This window comes from Lissotriton vulgaris, chromosome 5, assembly GCF_964263255.1.
Source record: "Lissotriton vulgaris chromosome 5, aLisVul1.2, whole genome shotgun sequence".
NCBI classification, from domain to species: domain Eukaryota; kingdom Metazoa; phylum Chordata; class Amphibia; order Caudata; family Salamandridae; genus Lissotriton; species Lissotriton vulgaris.
In genome coordinates, this window is record NC_141693.1 from 1,122,663,176 (window position 1) to 1,122,681,370 (window position 18,195).

The window sequence follows — 18,195 nt, forward strand, 5'->3', positions numbered from 1 at the left end:
GAGTGGCTCCTCAAGGGAGGTCAACTGGTGAACGAGCGCGGATTGCTCCTCGTGGACGCGCATGCCCCGCCCCCCCCCCCAGCCGTGCACATCTCCAGAAGCCGATTGCCAGGGTCAGCCATGCCTCTCCAGTCACATGCGCACACACACTGCATACACGCACGCGCACACACACACACTGCATACACACACGTTCACACACAGGTGCCAAGCCCCCCAAGCCCCACTTACCGCCTCAGCCGCCTCTCCTGACTTCTGCTGCCATCCACTTTGTGAGAGTGGGCGCGGGCTTCTCCAAAAGACGGAAGTCCCGCCCCACGACTGCCGTGAGCGTGCACATCCCGAGACCGGAAGTTCGGGAGAGTGCACGCTCACGGCTTGTTATTTATTTCGTTTTCCTTGTTGGTAAGACGTCCCTTTGTGTTGCGACCAGAAGGAACTTTATGTCATTTCGTTCTGGTAACTGCAGCACCGATTTGCTAACATAAAATAATGCGAAAAACGCTGCTCATGACAATGGTTTGTAAACCGGAAGCTTAGGGCAGGGGAAGTTCTGTCCTTTTGAAGGGACTGCTCTGGCCACAATCTGTGCAATTGAAAATGTAGCCTTTTCCTTTTGTTGATTTGCACCAGCGGTGGGTTATGTTCTCATAAGGGTTTTTATTGGAAAAATTGTATGTATTCTTTATGTCGCACCACTGTTTTGCCAGATAAATGCCCATCTCGCCGTACACTATCAGATTCATCGGTAAAATATAAATCATACCATTTGACGTGACTGGCAAGTGGCCCGAAGTTATGCAACAGCTTTAGCAGGCCCTGGAATTCGATTCTCAAGCTTGTATGCTGGCTGTGTACACTTCAACAGACACAACGACCAATGTCTACGGTTCTCACCCTCTCTGACCCCCGAACCCTTATCTAAGCTTATAGAATGGCTGTTGCACCGAAGTGACAGCAGGAAGGCCGTGGACGCTCTAGCCGAAAGGAGAGAGCGAGAAGCACAAGAAGAGTTCTTCAAGGGTGTGTCTAAATACACAGACAAAGGACATAAAAATAAGAACCATGGCACGGTTCAAGCAGCAAAGGGACAAGGGGTTGGTGGGACGTACAAGCTAACCTGGCAATCAATTAAAGAAGCCCGGGAAACAGATGAGAATGGGAAACTAGAAAAGCCCATCGGAAATACATTTTTTTAAAACGCATTTAAATATTTGTATTATATTCCTGCCGTTATATTTGTACACCTCATTGACCGAGCAGTGAGTGCAGCGCGCAGCTGCAGGCATGTCATAGGAGCAAGAAAAACAAGCATTTGCAATGCAATAGGTCTCGCAGTTGTTAGAGTTTGAGCCATTGGCACTGTAAATGGCAATGCCTTTTATTTGTGTGTTGGTTTTTAAAACGTAAATAAAAGGCATTGTCATTTACAATGCCAATAGGTTAAACTCTCGCAAATGCGAGACCTATAGCATTGCAAATGCTTGTTTTAATTTAGGGATCCATGTTGGATTGGTAAATGAAAAAAAAGATGGATCGTTCATCATTGCAGATGTGCACGAATGTGTGGTGATGCATGCATGTGTAGTATGTCCTCATAAGTGTGCAAACATACGAAATGATGCGTATTAATCATTGTGCCTTTTTTTCTTCTTTTAATTTTCCTGATGCTGCAGAGCATCGGCCAACAGCATTGGCAAAGCCAACAGATCCAAAAGGAAAGGCCTGTTGGCTTTGCCAATTCTTGTTTTATACAGGGTTCCATGCAAAGGATGCATTCAAGAATTGGTAACAACTTTGCAGCATCTCTCATTCAGAATTACTCTTTATAAACATTAGGCTTCAAATGACGCCATAAAAAAACAACACATACTGACTCCCAAGCAGCCTTCACATTTGCTCATTAACTTGTTGCATACATTAAAATATCTTTCATACACCAGGCACCCTAGAGGGAAGGCTTGTGTCTTCTTTAGCTGCCTGCCCTTCCTCTCCCTTCAGAGTACAGGAGACCCCTCCTTTCTGGTCAGCCCGAGGCAACTAAAAGTGAGCATTAACCATTCAGGATCCGTTCTCTTTTGACAAAACCCATGGGATCTAATTTGGTAAAATTAAAAAAGCTTGAGAATGTAGTTTCCAATGGGGCCCATGCACTTCATCCTCTGGTTATAATTGATCCAGCTTCCAAGATATGTTACACAGCAATCGAACAATGCAGACTTGTGAAATAGTAGATTGATTAATTGCAGCGCATGTATAGTAAAAGGGACGGTAAAGTTAGATCTAGAAAAAATAGAAAATTCTATTGTGTGAGTACACAATTTTCATAGAGTACCAGCAGAGGGTGACACAGGTAAGCGTGGTGGGGTGGGGGCGGCAGGGGGAACTCGACAGACGACGGAATAGGTATTATTTATTTATTTAGTTATAGCTATTCCGTTGTCTGTCGACTTACCCCCTCCTACCCTGCCCCGCCTCACCACACTTACCTGTGCCAGCCACCACTGTAGAGTACCTCCACCTTTCCTGATGACAACATACAAACAGCAGCAATACTATCGCCAGTGACACAGCTTGATGCCATGTATATATGCTATGTGAATAGGGGTATGTAGAGTGTACTGACCACAAGACCAATTGTGTATTAGTGTGTGTGTATTAGCGTGTGTGTGCACACACATATGCAGCATGTGGATTAGGCTGCAGAGCAGCAATCAATAATTTCAGCATTCAATGACCTTTCAAAGTGTTGTCAGCAGTCGCGGCTGGCATGACTCGTGGGGGTCGTGCGTGTAGGGCGGTCGCATGGGGGGGGGGTAATTTAATTAGGTCTCGTGACCTACAATGCGCGCAAGCGCATTGAGGGAGCGAGAATTCAAGTCGGCAAAATCCTCGTCAAACCAAGGGCTTTCAGCCGCGGTTTTCTTGAAGTTCACGTGAATCACGTGAGCAAACAAGCATGCGCATTCACGCCCAGCACAGCACATCAAAGGGCTTCTCCTCCCCTAATTATTCATGGCCGGCGGCAGGCCGGCCGTACTTTCAGTTCACACAGCACATCAAAGGGCTTCTCCTCCCCTAATTATTCATGGCCGGCCGCAGGCCGGCCGTACTTTCAGTTTCCCTGCCTGTAATCAGCCTCAATTTCGTCCTTTCTCGCTTTCCCTGTTAGACCCTTCTGCTCTCCCGTTCCTTGGTTTAACTCTCACCCGACAAGAAATTTCTTGAGGAATATTTTGCCCTGCACGTTCCAAAAGTGCCACTATGTATTTCTTCTTTCGTGTCGTCTGAAGAAGAGAAACCGCATTGCCCTCGAAGTTTACACGTGTCGTGTCGACGCAAGTGGCTGTAAACTGGCTTACGCGCAGCTCTTCATTTCAGTCATTTTGCTTCCAGACAGATACAGAAAATGTAGGGTCAAGTTAGTGCAAGTGATTAGATCATAAAAGCAATTTTTCTTTTGATGTCTGTTTCCGTGGGAGCATTTCACACTTTAATAGGAGCGCACTGCTGGACATTTTTCATAAAGGTATTGTGTCAGTTGACGGACTGACGTCTCCATTGATCAGCTCAAGTGTCCCTTAGGGACAGGGGTAGGAAGCCGACTAGTTTTTAGTGCGTGGAACTACCTCGTTTGTGGCTCATATGAAGCTGAGTAACCTCGTCCGGAGCACTGTTGTCTCTTCCGGTGCACCAGGAGAGACAAGCACTTTTTCCGCAATATAGTGTCCGCCCTATAGAAAACTGAATAAAAATAAACGTGTGCTCCAGAAGCAGTGGCAAAGCCTGAGATTTTTAGACTGACTGTGGTACGCTACATAAGCACGTCCTCCGAGGTTGATAAAGGTCACAGTACACAATAATTTGTTTATGTAGCTTCTTTATTACACATTTACCCATTTGGAAGTGCTGTGCGCTGGCAAATGTACTATTATCCGATTTAAAGCTATTCAGTTTGTCGACCTCTGAAGCATAAGCGGATAAGTTGGCCCTGTAAAAGTTTCGACCTTGTGAGCTGGAGGTCACCGCTAATACCATCCTCATATAGGAACTAGGTGCAAGCGTGGTTAAAAGTACTACCAACACAGCACTTACACCCACAACCTTCTCTGTCCAAGGAGCACCGGTGGCGCGGGTGGGCACTAGCAGAGGGAGATGTCAGTATTCTTAGACGGACTGTGCCGATGTGTGGTTTGAGATGAACAAGTCTGCAATCACGTCACTTGCATGCAAATGTATGGGACACAGAGCAGGCTTCGAGAGGACATTCAAAACGGCTAAAAAAACAAGAGTGTGCGGTTATCGCTGCTTAGGCTTGCAAACAGAATAAAAGATTGTGCTCTCAATAAAAGCCTTTCTATAATCGAGCCAGTAGGACCAAATTACGTAAAATTCGGTGTTAAACGATTTTCAAAATACCCTGCAATTCTGTCACCAATTCTGTTCCCTCATAAAACAAGATCTCAGTGTTTAGTTGCTTCCCCCGTGAAATGGATCCAAAAAAATAATGAACAATCCCGCGAGTGGTGTGCACAGGATTTTCACATATTTTAAGGCCGGTCCTCTTCCCTTGTAAAAGAGTGCTATCATGGTCACCCCTTTTAGAACACCACACACACCTTCTCCATCTCACTTAAATCACTTCCAGTGCCAGTAATAGGAGGAACCAGAGTATGTCATAAACTTGGTCCCAGAATAACCATCTCTCAGGTCAGCACGAGGCATAAACTAAGCCCAGATCCACGTACACCTCAAGAGACAAGGCTGACCATCTTGCCAGTCTCCCTCAGCCAAATCAAGTCCTGCTCCATCACCGATCTAGCCAGAGGTCGAGGGGGGAGAATCAGAGGGGCACAACACACCCACACTTTTTTTAATTTATGAGAAAACCTTCCCCTACTTTTGGTGAAAAGACAACTTTCCCGGGACGTTTAATTCTGATAGTTTAAATGAATAAGCTGAAGTGCCATTGAGGGAGTCTCCTGTGCTGAGAAACCGAAGGTGGGACTACATCTAAACAATATACAAGCACTGGCGTTGCCAATAGGTCTCGCAGTAGGAAAGTTGGAGCTATTACTATTGCAAATAACAATGACTTTTATTTTTGTTTTCATTTTAAAAACATAAAGTGCTTTGTCATTTACAAAACCAATATCTCCTACTGCGAGACCTATTGGCAACGCCAGTGCTTGTTTTTTAATAATTACCTTTGCATGCCCGGTCTGGTCCTGCATCGCGTCCCTCCAAGTCCCAGGAAGCAGGTAGCCTCCCTCTGCTCCCTTAAGCCAATCACAACTCTGCAATGGCAGCGTTGTGATTGGCTGCGACACCGACCGCACAGGGGTCTATGGGGAGGTCGTTTTCTCCATGCAGGCTGCATGCAGCCTACATGGAGAAAATGGAGAGTGCGTATGACTGGTTTGATTGGCCCTGGGGCTGACTAAACAGTCAGCGCCCACAACATTGGGCAAGCCACTCCTCCCCTGCCCTGCTGCAAGACCACCCACCCGCCTACCCCCAACCAAACCCTTCTGCTGTCTCATTATGCGAGAAGCAGAAACATAAAATGGTATTCATAATACCATTTTATTTTTCTGCTTCTCGCACTGCGAGAGAGCAGTGGGGCGGCGCTCCTCCGCCCCCATGGAGGAGCCGCACTAGGTTGTCAGTCACATCACAGCGCTTTGCCACATATCTCTAGACACATCTTCTATTAAAGGTGATGTATTAGTGTCCTTGTGTCCACTCTGCACCCAATCACTGCTTTTGTCTTTTCAGGTTCAAAGTGGTCCTAAACTACTGCTGGGCCACTCCTTCCAATGACTATGCCTTCCAGATCCAGTGGCATCTGATCAGCAAAGGGTATGTAAATCTGTCATCCACTCAAATTGTATAGCATGATATTTTATGTATCACATCTTGTCAACGCAGACTGTGGAAACCATCCCCTGTGCATAGCGGTGCAATGCCATGGGCCAGGCTTAGCTTCTCCTCAGTGGAGGGCATCGTACTCTGCCAATGTAGCGCCTCCTGCCATTTACTGACATTTATTCTGCATGTAATTGAGGGCTCGTTGCAAAAGTAGAAGCCACTGTGAACAGTTTGGAGAAGGCGCTGTGCTCACAAGTGACCGCAGCAGTTATACCGTGATGAAGACACTTATGGAAGTAATGCATCATTAAGAATGTACATAGTGATGTCAGTGGTTGGCTGAAGTGTAAGGTATACTGGAAGGGTAGATTGTCCATCTCAAACCTCTGTTCGCAGCACCTTACACTAGTGTTTCTTCCACAAGGTCCCTGGGTTTCCTGGTCTCCCCTTGAAGCATGAATACTTGTTGCTGCCTGTGCATCAGTAGGGTCATGGTAAAGCTGCAGCCATGTAGACATCGGTGCAGGTGACCAGGCACCAAAGAATATTCACATTGAGGCACAAAGCAACCCGTCTTTGTTCCTTGCTACGAATGAAAGTGCAAAGATGGAGCATGGGTGGCGAGCTGAGAAGCGTAAACACGGAACTGTTGTCTTGTGGCCTTATCATGCACTCTGTAAACATGTCAGTGTTGAATACAGTAGTACAACGTTACAGGAAGTCATTACTCCTGTATTCAGATGATACCTTATAATCTTGGTAAATAACCAGTGTCACATTGTGAATGGCCATTATCAAAATGGGGTGACCCAGTGGTCCTGGACCTGGGTTATATATGGTACGAAAGACAATGGTCCTGGGCCTTATTCTGTAGATGAAACAAATCACAACCTACAATGGATAATGCAATGTATTGTCTCTGGAGCCTGTACCCTATTGGCTCATAGTAATTGATACTAAACGATCTATCAAAGTGCAACAACCAAGGAATATTGGATTTACAACAGTTTTATTCCATCATAATGAGTGCGACATTATATATCATTGCTGTAATAGTTAATTTAGAACAGAAGGAAGGTGGGGAAGAGGAGGTTGTTCCAAGGGAACATGCGAAAAGAGAAAGTGCTCTAGTGTGAGGAGGTGAAAGGAATTCTGACAATGTGATACACAGAATGGTTACAATGGTTCATTCATTAGACTGATCCAAACTTCTCAGTCTTTTTTCTGCCTGGCCACATTCACATAATACAACATCAATTTATTTTTTATTTCTACGATACACAATGTAAATCTTGTGTTGCACGTTATAATCAGGGATACGTGGTCCAGGTCGGATGAATATGGCCGTCAACATTTCGACCCGACTTGGGGCACAAGGGGTAATTGTGGGCCCCGGCCTGCGGGTCTTCCCCAGGATGGAAAGGGGCAACTTGAGTGCAGATGTGGTGTCTGTGTCCCACACCTGCCGCTAATGTGTGGATGCTTCCAGTTAAGTTGGAGAAACTTCCCCATCCAAAAATGGAGTGGTAGGATACTGGCTTAGTTCCAGTGCACTGAATGCTTGAGCTGTGAGTACAACTATCCTGCATCAATGGTCCGCTCGGGATATTGTCAGCTGACAATAGCCTGGGTGGAGCAGGAACGCAGGATAGTTCCGCAGGCCGAGGCCCACAATTACCCCTTGCGCCCCAAGTCGAGTCGAAACGTCGACGCCCATATTCTCCAACCTGGACCACGTATCCCTAATTATAACGTGCCACACAAGATTTACATTGTGTATCGTAGAAATAAAAAATACATTGAAGTTGTATTATGTGAATGTGGCCAGGCAGAAAAAAGACTGAGAATTTCGGCTTGAGTGGACCTGCAATTTGTGGCCCATAGGGAATCGCTAAAATCACAGGGATGGTGGCCTGCTGGTGTCCGCAGACCACCATGACTGTGATCGATTTTAAATAACGCAACTGTTTTTTTGTTTGGATTGCAGCCTGCTTTACTTTAAGGAAAACTGGATGCTTTTCAAAAAGAAAAATGAAAAGTTTTCTTTAAAATTTTTAATAGTAGGCAGTGATCCATGAGACCCTTTCCTGCTCTTAAAAACGTTTTTACAACCATTCACAAAGGTGACCCCCATCTAGTTTGCAACCTGTTTTACCACCTACGTGGCAGTAAAAATGCAAAGATTTTGTGACTGCGTTTCAGTCGCAAAACATTCACACATACCAATGCGAGTTGCTATTATCAAGGTACTCCCTTCACATGCCCCTTTCTAATATCGAATTGCTAACACATTTTGTGATTCGGTAATAGGTTATCGAATTGCAAAAAAGAGTTTGGTACTCCTGCTAATCAGGCCGTTTGCGGCCTAAAGAAAGCATCATTCATCTGGCCCTTCAAAACAGGTTTATCTTCTTCCTGTATTTTCCAATCTTTGAACTTACCCGAGTCCTTCACCAGTTTATATAGAAGGGTGTTGATCGGCTTCAGGATCAGGCATTATCTGTGATGATCTCATCGGGTTAAAGGGTTTGTGCCATCACTTCTGCTATGTATCTATCAAATTGGCATCAATTGGCAATCCAATATAGCAAAATAGGGGTTTGCAGATTGAATTTTTTTTTTCCCAATTGCAAAAGACCCAGGGGCATATTATCAAGGGGGTTTATCTCCGCTTTTTTGGCTTTAAAAGCCAAGAAAGCGGAGATAAAATTATCTCCCTATTACCTAGCTGCCGCTAACACCAGTTAGCGACAGCTAGTAGGAGATAGCGACCATCTTGGGCCCCACTTTGCATGTCAGTGATATTTATCACTAATGAGATGCAAAGTGGGCGTGCCAAGATGTTAGAGACTGAAAACAGTCGCTAACATCGCTATCTCCTATTACCAACTTTTGGAGATATTCGCGCTAAGCGGGAATATCTCCAAAAGCTAACACCTGCCCTGAGCAGTTCTTAGCCATGTTATCCAATGCGAGGTGGATAACATGGCTAAGAGCATTAGCTCGCTAATGCATGAATATCGCGGACTTTTCAGCGATATTCATGCTTTGCGGCGATTTTTACCGCATTTGCGTTAAACCTTGGTAATACCAAGGTTTATTTGCGGTAAAAATCGCCGCAGCGCTGCGATAAATTTTTGTCTCTAACCAAGCAATAGCGATAATTATCGCTATTGTCGCTATTGCTTGGTAATATGCCCCTCAGTTCTGCAAATCGGGCCGTTTGAGACCTAAAAAAAGCATTTTCAATGTACAAAGCCCTATTTTGTAATTCAGTAACCTATAACAGAGTCACAAAATGGGCTTGCGATTCGGTATTAGGAAGGGGTGTATTAAGGACGTCCCTTTCTAATAGTGACTCAAAGTGACATGTGTGAATGTTTTGTGACCGGACTGTGGTTGCAAAACATTTGCATTTTACCGCCTACTTCAAATAGGTGGTAACTCATTTGCAAACGGGAAGGGGACCCTAAGGGACCTGATGAAGACCTTGATTACCGGATACTGGGTATTAAAAAACAATAAGCAAGCAATATGAGACCCTTAAATAACAAATCGAAATGAAGTCTCCTTAAAATGTTCATAGCCTAAAAACAAGTAGAGAAGCATTCTATAACAAGCATTAAAAATGCAATAGGTGCGCCTTTCATTAAGTTAAAGCCATTTGCTTTGCTATACAGTACCATTAGCAAAGCAAATGGCTTTAACGTAATCAAAGGTGAGACCTTCTGCATTTTCTATGCTTGTTACATTAGTCTCTAAAATAGAAAGAGGCTGATGGTTGAAGTTTGCCTGCATTGCATTTAATAGCGCTGGATAACATTTTCACTCTGCCATATTGGCAAGAAGGTCGAAATCTGTCAGTTTATGGATTAATTACCTTTTCGGATATGGACGTAATGCGGGTGCGCTCCTGCGATTCCATATAACACACTGAAGGTGTAAATGGACTCTTCAAGTGGATCAGAAATAGATGTTTTTCATTGTCATGTTGGCAAGTAAACTTGGCCGTGCCAGGTAGATTTCCTTTGGCACCCAGTCAGTAACCTATACAAATTTACCTTTTGGAGTTGATACAACTGACAAGCGTCCTATTAACCTCTCCCTTAAATTATCTAGAAAAGGTTCCATATCAGTAAACAGACAAACAGGGCCGGCTTTAGGGCAGTGCGGCTGGTGCGGCCGCACTGGGCGCTGACCTGTGGAGGGGGCGCTGTCCTCAGGTAGGGGCACCTTTTTGAGTAATAACTTATGAGTAATAACTTATGATTGGAGAAATGAGGGGCACTTTTGCCTGGTGGTATTAGCAAATCCGAGAAGGTAGTCATGGGGTGTGGGGGCACCAAAAATGATCGTCGAACCGGGCGCCACCAGCGCTAAAGCCAGCCCTGCAGACAAAAATGCCACGGGCTAACAGGTTAACCTTTTAGGGATCCTTCACCCTTTGCCCTAAAACAGTATCACACAGGACATCTGGACTAGTGTTATGAAAGGTTTTAGAAGCTGGTCTAGAAGTATATCAAAAGCAATGCTGGCGAGTGTCACGCATTGTGGCGATGGAAAATAAACATTAAGGAGAAAGCTAACATGATATTATTAGTATTTCGTCTCTCTAGAAAGCGGCTGGTACTTATTTGTAGCATTTAAAAACACTGGCAATATGAGAGGGGATTCAGAAGTTGTGCACTTTATGCCACGGGTGAGCTGGCCTCAACGAACACAGCCACTGTCTGTGGAAGGCTCTGTTAGGCCAGGTGTCCTTGGAGATATGACCCATGATACACAAATAAATGCCCTCCCTACTTGAGCAATGTATCTTATTGTAACCCTTTGCACGTGGACTGTGAGAAGGAGTCCTTGACATCTAAATGTATTATGAGAAACCATACGGAAATATACACCTTTGTACGTGCAAAGCAATACTAACCCTAAATAAAAAACTATACTACAGTAGGTGTATTTATGTGAAAGGAAGCAACACTGTCAGAATAGGAAAAGCAGTGTCATTATACATGTTCTATAAAACGAAAAAGGAATCGGAGCCAAAGGCCATAAGTCATCCATATCCATACTAATATAATAAAGAGAGAGCCCAAACCTTTGAGGCGGGTAATCTCAGGAACCACAGCACCAATCACAACACCCAATACAGATTTGGAAAGGGCAGTTGCAGCAGAAGGACATAGGCTATGCAGACGCCCACCATATACATTTAAAAGGTAAAAGAACCGTGCCAGCAAAGTAGTCCCTTGTGGGCGTGTCTGCGTTGTGCTGTGGGCGTGTGCTGTGGGCGTGACAAACGCTGGGGGCGTGTGGTACGTTCCGCCCTTAATGCCTTGTCTCATATCGTGTGCTAATCCGACCCTGCTCCATTTAAATACCCCTGCACCCCATAATCATAACCCACCCTTACTCCTTAAAATACCCCAACACCCTTAAACACTAACCCATCTTAACCCTATAAATATACCCTGTATCCCAAAACCCAAACCTATCCCTAAACCCTAAAAATACCCCTGTACCCCAAAACCCAAACCTAGCCCTGAACCCTATAAATACCCCTGTACCTCAAAACCCAAACCTACCCCTGAACCCTAAAAATACCCCTGTACCCCAAAACCCAAACCTAGCCCTGAACCCTAAAAATACCACTGTACCCCAAAACCCAAACCTACCCCTGAACCTTAAAATACCCCTGTACCCCAAAACTCAAACCTAGCCCTGAACCCTTAAAATACCCCTGTACCCCAAAACCCAAACCTACCCCTGAACCCTAAAAATACCCCTGCACCCCAAAACCCAAACCTAGCCCTGAACCCTAAAAATAACCCTGTAGCCCAAAACCCAAACCTACCCCTGAACCCTAAAATACCCCTGTACCCCAAAACCCATACCTATCCCTATCCCTAAACCCTAAAACTACCCCTGTACTCCATAACCCAAAACTATATCTGAACCCTTAAAATACCCAAACACCCCAAAACATATACCTCAGTACCCCAAAACATATACCCCTATACCCATACTTACCTTATCCAAACAGAAAAAACCATGCTTTTACCATTCTTGCATTTACAACGAATTTCGTTGTAAATGTATGCGTGGAAAAGCATATAAAATGTAATGCCATGCGTTATAATGGCATTGCGGAGTCATGGTACTTTCGTAATGAAAGTATGCGAAGTGATGGTATGCGGAAAGAAAGTTGCGGAATAATGGGTGTTTACCCTCCCCGGTAAGTACATTGGTTGCACGGCGGCCCACATCTCCAGCAACATACTCATATTTTTTCACCACCCATTTGAAAAATGCACAGGTCTCTCTCATTGATGGCCAGCACCGACATACACTTTTAGACACACCTCCCACCACAAGTTCTAGAATTGCGAACTTTAGAGCTGGTGAGCTACGTTCGAATCTCGGCATCAGCTCAACATCCTGTGATTCCAGGCAAATCGCTTTGTCTCCCCGTGCCTACCACAAATGAATGTGTTCTTCTGTAATGTAAATTGTGCTCATGTCATGTTTTGGAGTTTGCTCTATATAATATTGCAAGGAAAAATAAAGTAGGGAAACTCGAGTTCACACACTACTGAACGCGCACTCTTAAGTGCATCAGCAGTGCATTGTGAATCGGAGCGTTTCACAGGCCTGTCACAGATAAGAAATGCTATCTAAACGAAATCCTACAAAACAATATACTACTGGCCGGCAGCAATTCATACCCGGACAACGTCGGGACGGGCTTCTAGTATATGATAAACGATATGTCAGAGATCAGATAATAGCTAAGGAATATTGTGTACATACACACGAAAGCATGGGGATGAGGGCCAGAGTGGCAGTGGTTTTAAGTTATCTTTGAAGTTAATAATAATAATAATGTTTTATTTAGAACTCCATAACATATATTTGCAATTTCTTGGTGCTGTTACTTTTTCCAATTTAGTGGTACTCAAGGAGCAGTTTTATTGTGTAAAAATTGGGCCACACGGACTTGTTTGCGTGTATGAGAGGTCTGAATTTAAGATATTGGTCAAATCATGAATTAAGGAGGAACTTGCACAGCAGAGCCCTGCAAAGTCAGTTTAATTGACGTGTGTGCGCACACACCTGCGCCTGCATACATGCAAAGAAGCCTAGGATGAAGGAAGGGATGGAAGTGCATATAGAATCCAGTGCCCGCTAGTTGTTGACGCTGCGATTGTGCTCGGGTTTTGAATAACAAACAACCAGTTGAGGGCTGGATAGTGAGGGCGGTCCCAAGTCATTTGATGTTATTCATGCCGCCCTCTGTCATGAAGAACTGGGTGTTATCTAGTGAACAGAAAAATACGCACTTCTAGCCCTGCCCACCATCACTGACCATAGTAGAATGCTGATTTGTGTAATGACGTCAGTTTGGTGATAATGAAAGTCTGGGACGAGTGCGGTTCCATAGACCAAAGATTGACATCAATGAGATTGTGGAACGAAGATAGGCTGTTCTTAATGTCTGGCGAGACCTAAAAATGAATGTAAAAAAAATAAAATGGTCATTACTTGGTGGCTTCAAAGTTATTAAGACTAATGCAAGATTATCATTCTAGGATCGACATGAATGAATTCTTTATTTTAGTTAATTATGTACAGGTCCATTATAAAAGATGTATCCTAGATTTGTTTTAGAAAAGGTTATTAAAGCATTCTTCTTGCAAAATAGAATCATGTATCTATCTATTTGTGTATGTTTTACCCTCATGCTGTATGATCTGAACCGTGTATTTTTTCAGATGTGCCACAGATAACACTGTTCTTGTGCACGAGAATGGCAAGAACAGTAGGGCAACTTTCCAGTTCAATGCCTTCCGGTTCCAGAACATCCCCAAACTCTCCAAAGTCTGGCTGCATTGCGAGACGTATGTGTGTGACAGCGAGAAGTTCTCATGCCCTGTGGTAAGTCGCACTCTTTGGATTGCTCTACAGGATTATGTGCTATCTGATGTAGAGAAGAGCCTGTGTCGCCAATGCTATATATCTAGAATTTTGACATATACTTACATGCATACAAAGAGAGTGTGTGTGTGCATGATCGGCTGTGCTTGAGCACGCACCAGTTAAGGCAATGGATGCATGTGGAGGCCAGAGGGTATAATTTATTTGTCATTCATGAAGTTGGGAAGACGTTAAAAAGTAAGAAGATATTGGTATTGATGGAAGCAAGCCACAAAGATTGTGCCCTTTAGCCTAAAACATGTTCCAAATAAGACAGCAATGAAGGGCTGAGGACTGGCCTTTAACAGACAGACATTTTGGGGCAAAGAAGATCCAGGAGGTTTCATGTTAATGTGTGGTAGGAGTTTTGAGTCAAGGGGTGGAAAAATACAGTGGCTAATTGCTGGAGTTCTAGTTCTGTGTCATTCTTTATCTTTCGATTTAACGACGAGAACGAGAATACAAATGTGGATTTGGAGAGGTTCCATGCCAAATAGTTAGTTGGAACACACCCTGAGGAGATAAAACATACGAAAGAGGCGATGAAGTAACATTGTGTGGTGAGGTTAAGGAGGCATGGAATGGCCACGGCTATTGCACGAACTAGTCAGGCTAACCATGTATACTGCTGGTCCACTGAGGGGAAATTAATGTGATCCAGTTGTCTGGTTCGGAGTTACTTAGCATGCTGAAACGCATCTATTGGTGGTCAAGTGGAGGATGCAGGGCCTAATTTAGGAGAGAAGGATTAAAGAGGGAAAAGATTAAACATGCCAACTTTTAGTTAATAAAAATGTTTTGGGGATGAGAGTTAGAATTCTACTATTTCATATGATATACTGTGGCATGGAAGGTGTAGCCTAAGCTGAGAAAAGAGAGCAAAGTTGCATACTGTAGTCTAAAAAAAAACCCTCCTGCCTCAACTAAAGGGACTTATTTCACAAGCTCTGGTTCTCTATAAGCCCGCTTCTGGATTATCCAAGGGACCCTTTCATTTTTCTATGCACCTGCGCAATAACACTGCTCTTTGAGAAACATATAGTTGAATTGATAGATGGTTGGTAGAGTTGATGCATAGGGGAGATGGGAGGGTTTTATATTTTATTGGAAATTCCCCTCTATAGGTCCATTTGAGTATCTGGTTCCTGCAAAGGAATTGTCATTAACAGGCAAGGGGGATGTAACAGCAATACATAGGGCATTAGGTATGATGCATGGTGGTAAGAAAGTGTGGCATGGGCAGGTAAAAGATAACGAGTAAAAGTCAACAGAGGCGTTTAAAAGGCACACTCACTGATTTTCTCTTAACATCTTTAAACATGTGGAGTCTTGCAACACAGACCAGCCCAACACCACCAACAACCTAGTTGAGGCAGCACCAGCTTCAACCAGTGGATCTCTAGCTGTACCCTTCAAAATACAATAAACACAGAAGAACCAAAAACAGGCCTCCTGGTACACGGAAGAACTCTGGGACTCCAAAAAATACTGCAAACAGCTGGACAGGAAATGGAGAGACAGCCACAATACTGATGCCAGATCAACTTACAAGGCCGCCCTCAGGCACAACCACCTCCTTCTGAAAAACACCACAAGAAGACCCTTCACCGATCCAATTGAAACTAGCACCAATAATGGCAAAGTGGCTATTATGAAGAAATTCATTACCCAAGATACCTCAGGCAACTCCATCACCCCCTCCCATGAACACTGCAACAACATCTTCAACTTCTTCTACAGCAAAATTGAAAAGATCTAAAATAGCTTCAAAAAGCAACCAAACCCCAAGGACATCATCAGCAACCTGCTCACCTCCCACACAGACACACACTTAGCCAACTAGAGAAAACTCACCCGGGGAAGAAACCACTTCAATAATGAAAATCATCCACCCCAGAGCGCCCATGGAGCCCAGTCTGCATCATATCTTCAACTTAAGAGGACCTTTGATCAGCAAATTTCTCTTTCACATCAATGCCGCCATTCATTCTGTAACCTTCCCTGAGGACTGGTAAAACATACTGCAGTCACTGCCCTCTTCAAGAAACCTTTGGCAGGCCCCAGTGATAAGAGCAACTTTCTCCTGATCTCCCTACTACTGTACCCAGTGTACCTTCTCGACCACACCCAACCTAGCTTTTGAAGCAACCATCGTATGAGGCGGTACTCATTGCTGCCATAGATGAGATCTGCACCTTACTGGACCAAGGAGAAACAGACGCCCACATACTGCTGGACCATTCTGCTGCATTCAGCACAGTGCCACACTCCAGCCTCATCAAAAGACTACACTTAAAAGGAATCCAAGATCCAGCCCTAAAATGTATACTGTCCTTCCTCCGAGGGAGAGCACAGAGAGTCAGACTCCCACCCTACACATCAGAGTCCAAGGACTTGGAGCCCTTCAACAATCATATTTCAGCCTTAACCTGTTTGAAATTTACAAGACACCCCTCACCGACATAATCAGATCTCACAGCTTCTCCATTATTTCCTACACAGATGACACCCAGCTCATCCTCTTAATGTCTGACAAACCCCCTCATGGCCCGATACAACTTCACCAAATGCATGATCTGCGTAGCAGAATGGATGAAAAACAAGTTTCTTAAACTCATCTTGGACAAGATGGAAGGGCTGCTCTTCGAGAACAAGAACTCCCCCTGGGGCTCCAACTGGTGGCCATCAGAGCTTGGTCCAACACCAAAACCCACTAACCACACAAGAAACTTGGGAATCATCTTAGATGACAAACTCAACATGGCCTCACAGGTGAATGCAATCAGTTCCTCCTGCCTTGACATACCACGCATCCTCCAAAACATTTTCAAATGGATCCCCTGGAGCACCAGGCGTATCGCCAGTCAAGCCCAGTCACTAGAAGACTAGACTACAGCAATGCCCTATATGCTGAAATCTCCAACCACATCCTCCACTTACTTCAGAACATCCAGAACGCCACATTTAGACTCATCCTGAATCTCCCATGCCACACACACATCATGCCACACCTCAGAAAACTCCACTTGCTGCTGATACACAAACACTGCCAATTCAAACTCTTCACACATACATACAAGGCACTGCACAACATAGTATCTGCTTACCTTAATTGCTGTGTTTACTTCCACCAACCCACAGACTAATATGATCAGCTTCACACTCTCTCCCCACCCCACCCCCAGTGTCTTCAAAAGCAAAAAGGTTGGCCATGCCTTCTCCAACATCGCACCCAAAGCATGAAACAACTTCCCTCCACATGTCAGCAGGGCCGGACTGGCCATAGCGGGCACCGGGCGTTTCCCCGGCAGGCCGCTAGGGTGGGGGCCAGTTTTGGGCTCCTGGGGGGGCATTTTTGTTATTGGGGGTCTGCAGTATCGGCCCCCTGTAACAAAATCAGCCGAAACCGGTTGCGCAAACTGCTCAGCTGCACCTCCCCTCGTCCCAGGGGGGCCAGCTGAGCAGTTTGCCAGGGGCGGTTGCTGTTCCCAGTCAGGCCCTGCATGTCAGGGCCTCCTCCTTGCTTCTTGAATCTGAAAGAGGCTGAAGACCTGACTCTTCAACTAACACCCAGGGCCTACACACCTGCTCCTGGATACTCTTCGGGTAATAAGTCATGTTGTACAAATTGAAATAATATAACATAACAAACACAGGGCTAGATTTACTACTTACTCACGCTGCTCAGTGCAGCAGTCACACATGCTGTTCTGCATGAAAAGAAGAGAGCAGGAGAGCGCCATATTTACAGAAGTATGGCACTTTCCTCCCCTTTCCCTAGTGCCAGCGCTAAAATCAACTGCCGTGCGCCACAAAGACACCTTTACGCCATTGTGCAAGGGTGTCTCCGTGAGTTTAGCATAGATTTTATACTGGAAAGGTATCCTTTCAGTAAAAAATACTATGAATACCAGTAAAAAATATGTTACATAGACTAACTTTAACTCTTTTCTCTCTTTGTATGTGTACTGTAAAGTGCAGCTCACATACAAAGTCGGAAAAGGAAGGAAAAATGAAAGCATTTCTCCTTTGTTGTGACTACTGCAGAAGGGCGCCGTTTTTCTGACGCTAAACCCTATCTAATTTATGTAGTAAATAAGGTTCAGCATCGAAAACCTTGGTTGGTTGCATGGGAATGCCCATGCTCCACTCATGGTAACCCCCCTTGGTGCTAATTAAGGCAAAGCAGTGGTATGCGATGCTGTGTGTTATTTTCATCTCTAAACAAGTTTAGCGCTGGAAAGTAGATCCAAAAAATATATTTTGTGCCGATTTGCATCACTTTTGTGATGCAAACATGGTGTCAAATCTTAGTAAATCTCCCCCACAGTGTTTTCTCAGTGTCCTCTA

General features: G+C 44.6%; 1 protein-coding gene across 1 annotated transcript in view; it reads left to right on the plus strand.

Annotated features, from left to right (window-relative positions):
- Window positions 1-18,195, plus strand: part of TECTB (tectorin beta) — a 197,909-nt gene that overhangs the window by 130,504 nt on the left and 49,210 nt on the right. The window contains exons 7-8 of the mRNA XM_086920285.1: window positions 5,779-5,862; window positions 13,644-13,806. Coding sequence (XP_086776411.1) covers window positions 5,779-5,862; window positions 13,644-13,806 — 247 coding nt within the window. The remainder of the gene's footprint in view (window positions 1-5,778; window positions 5,863-13,643; window positions 13,807-18,195) is intronic.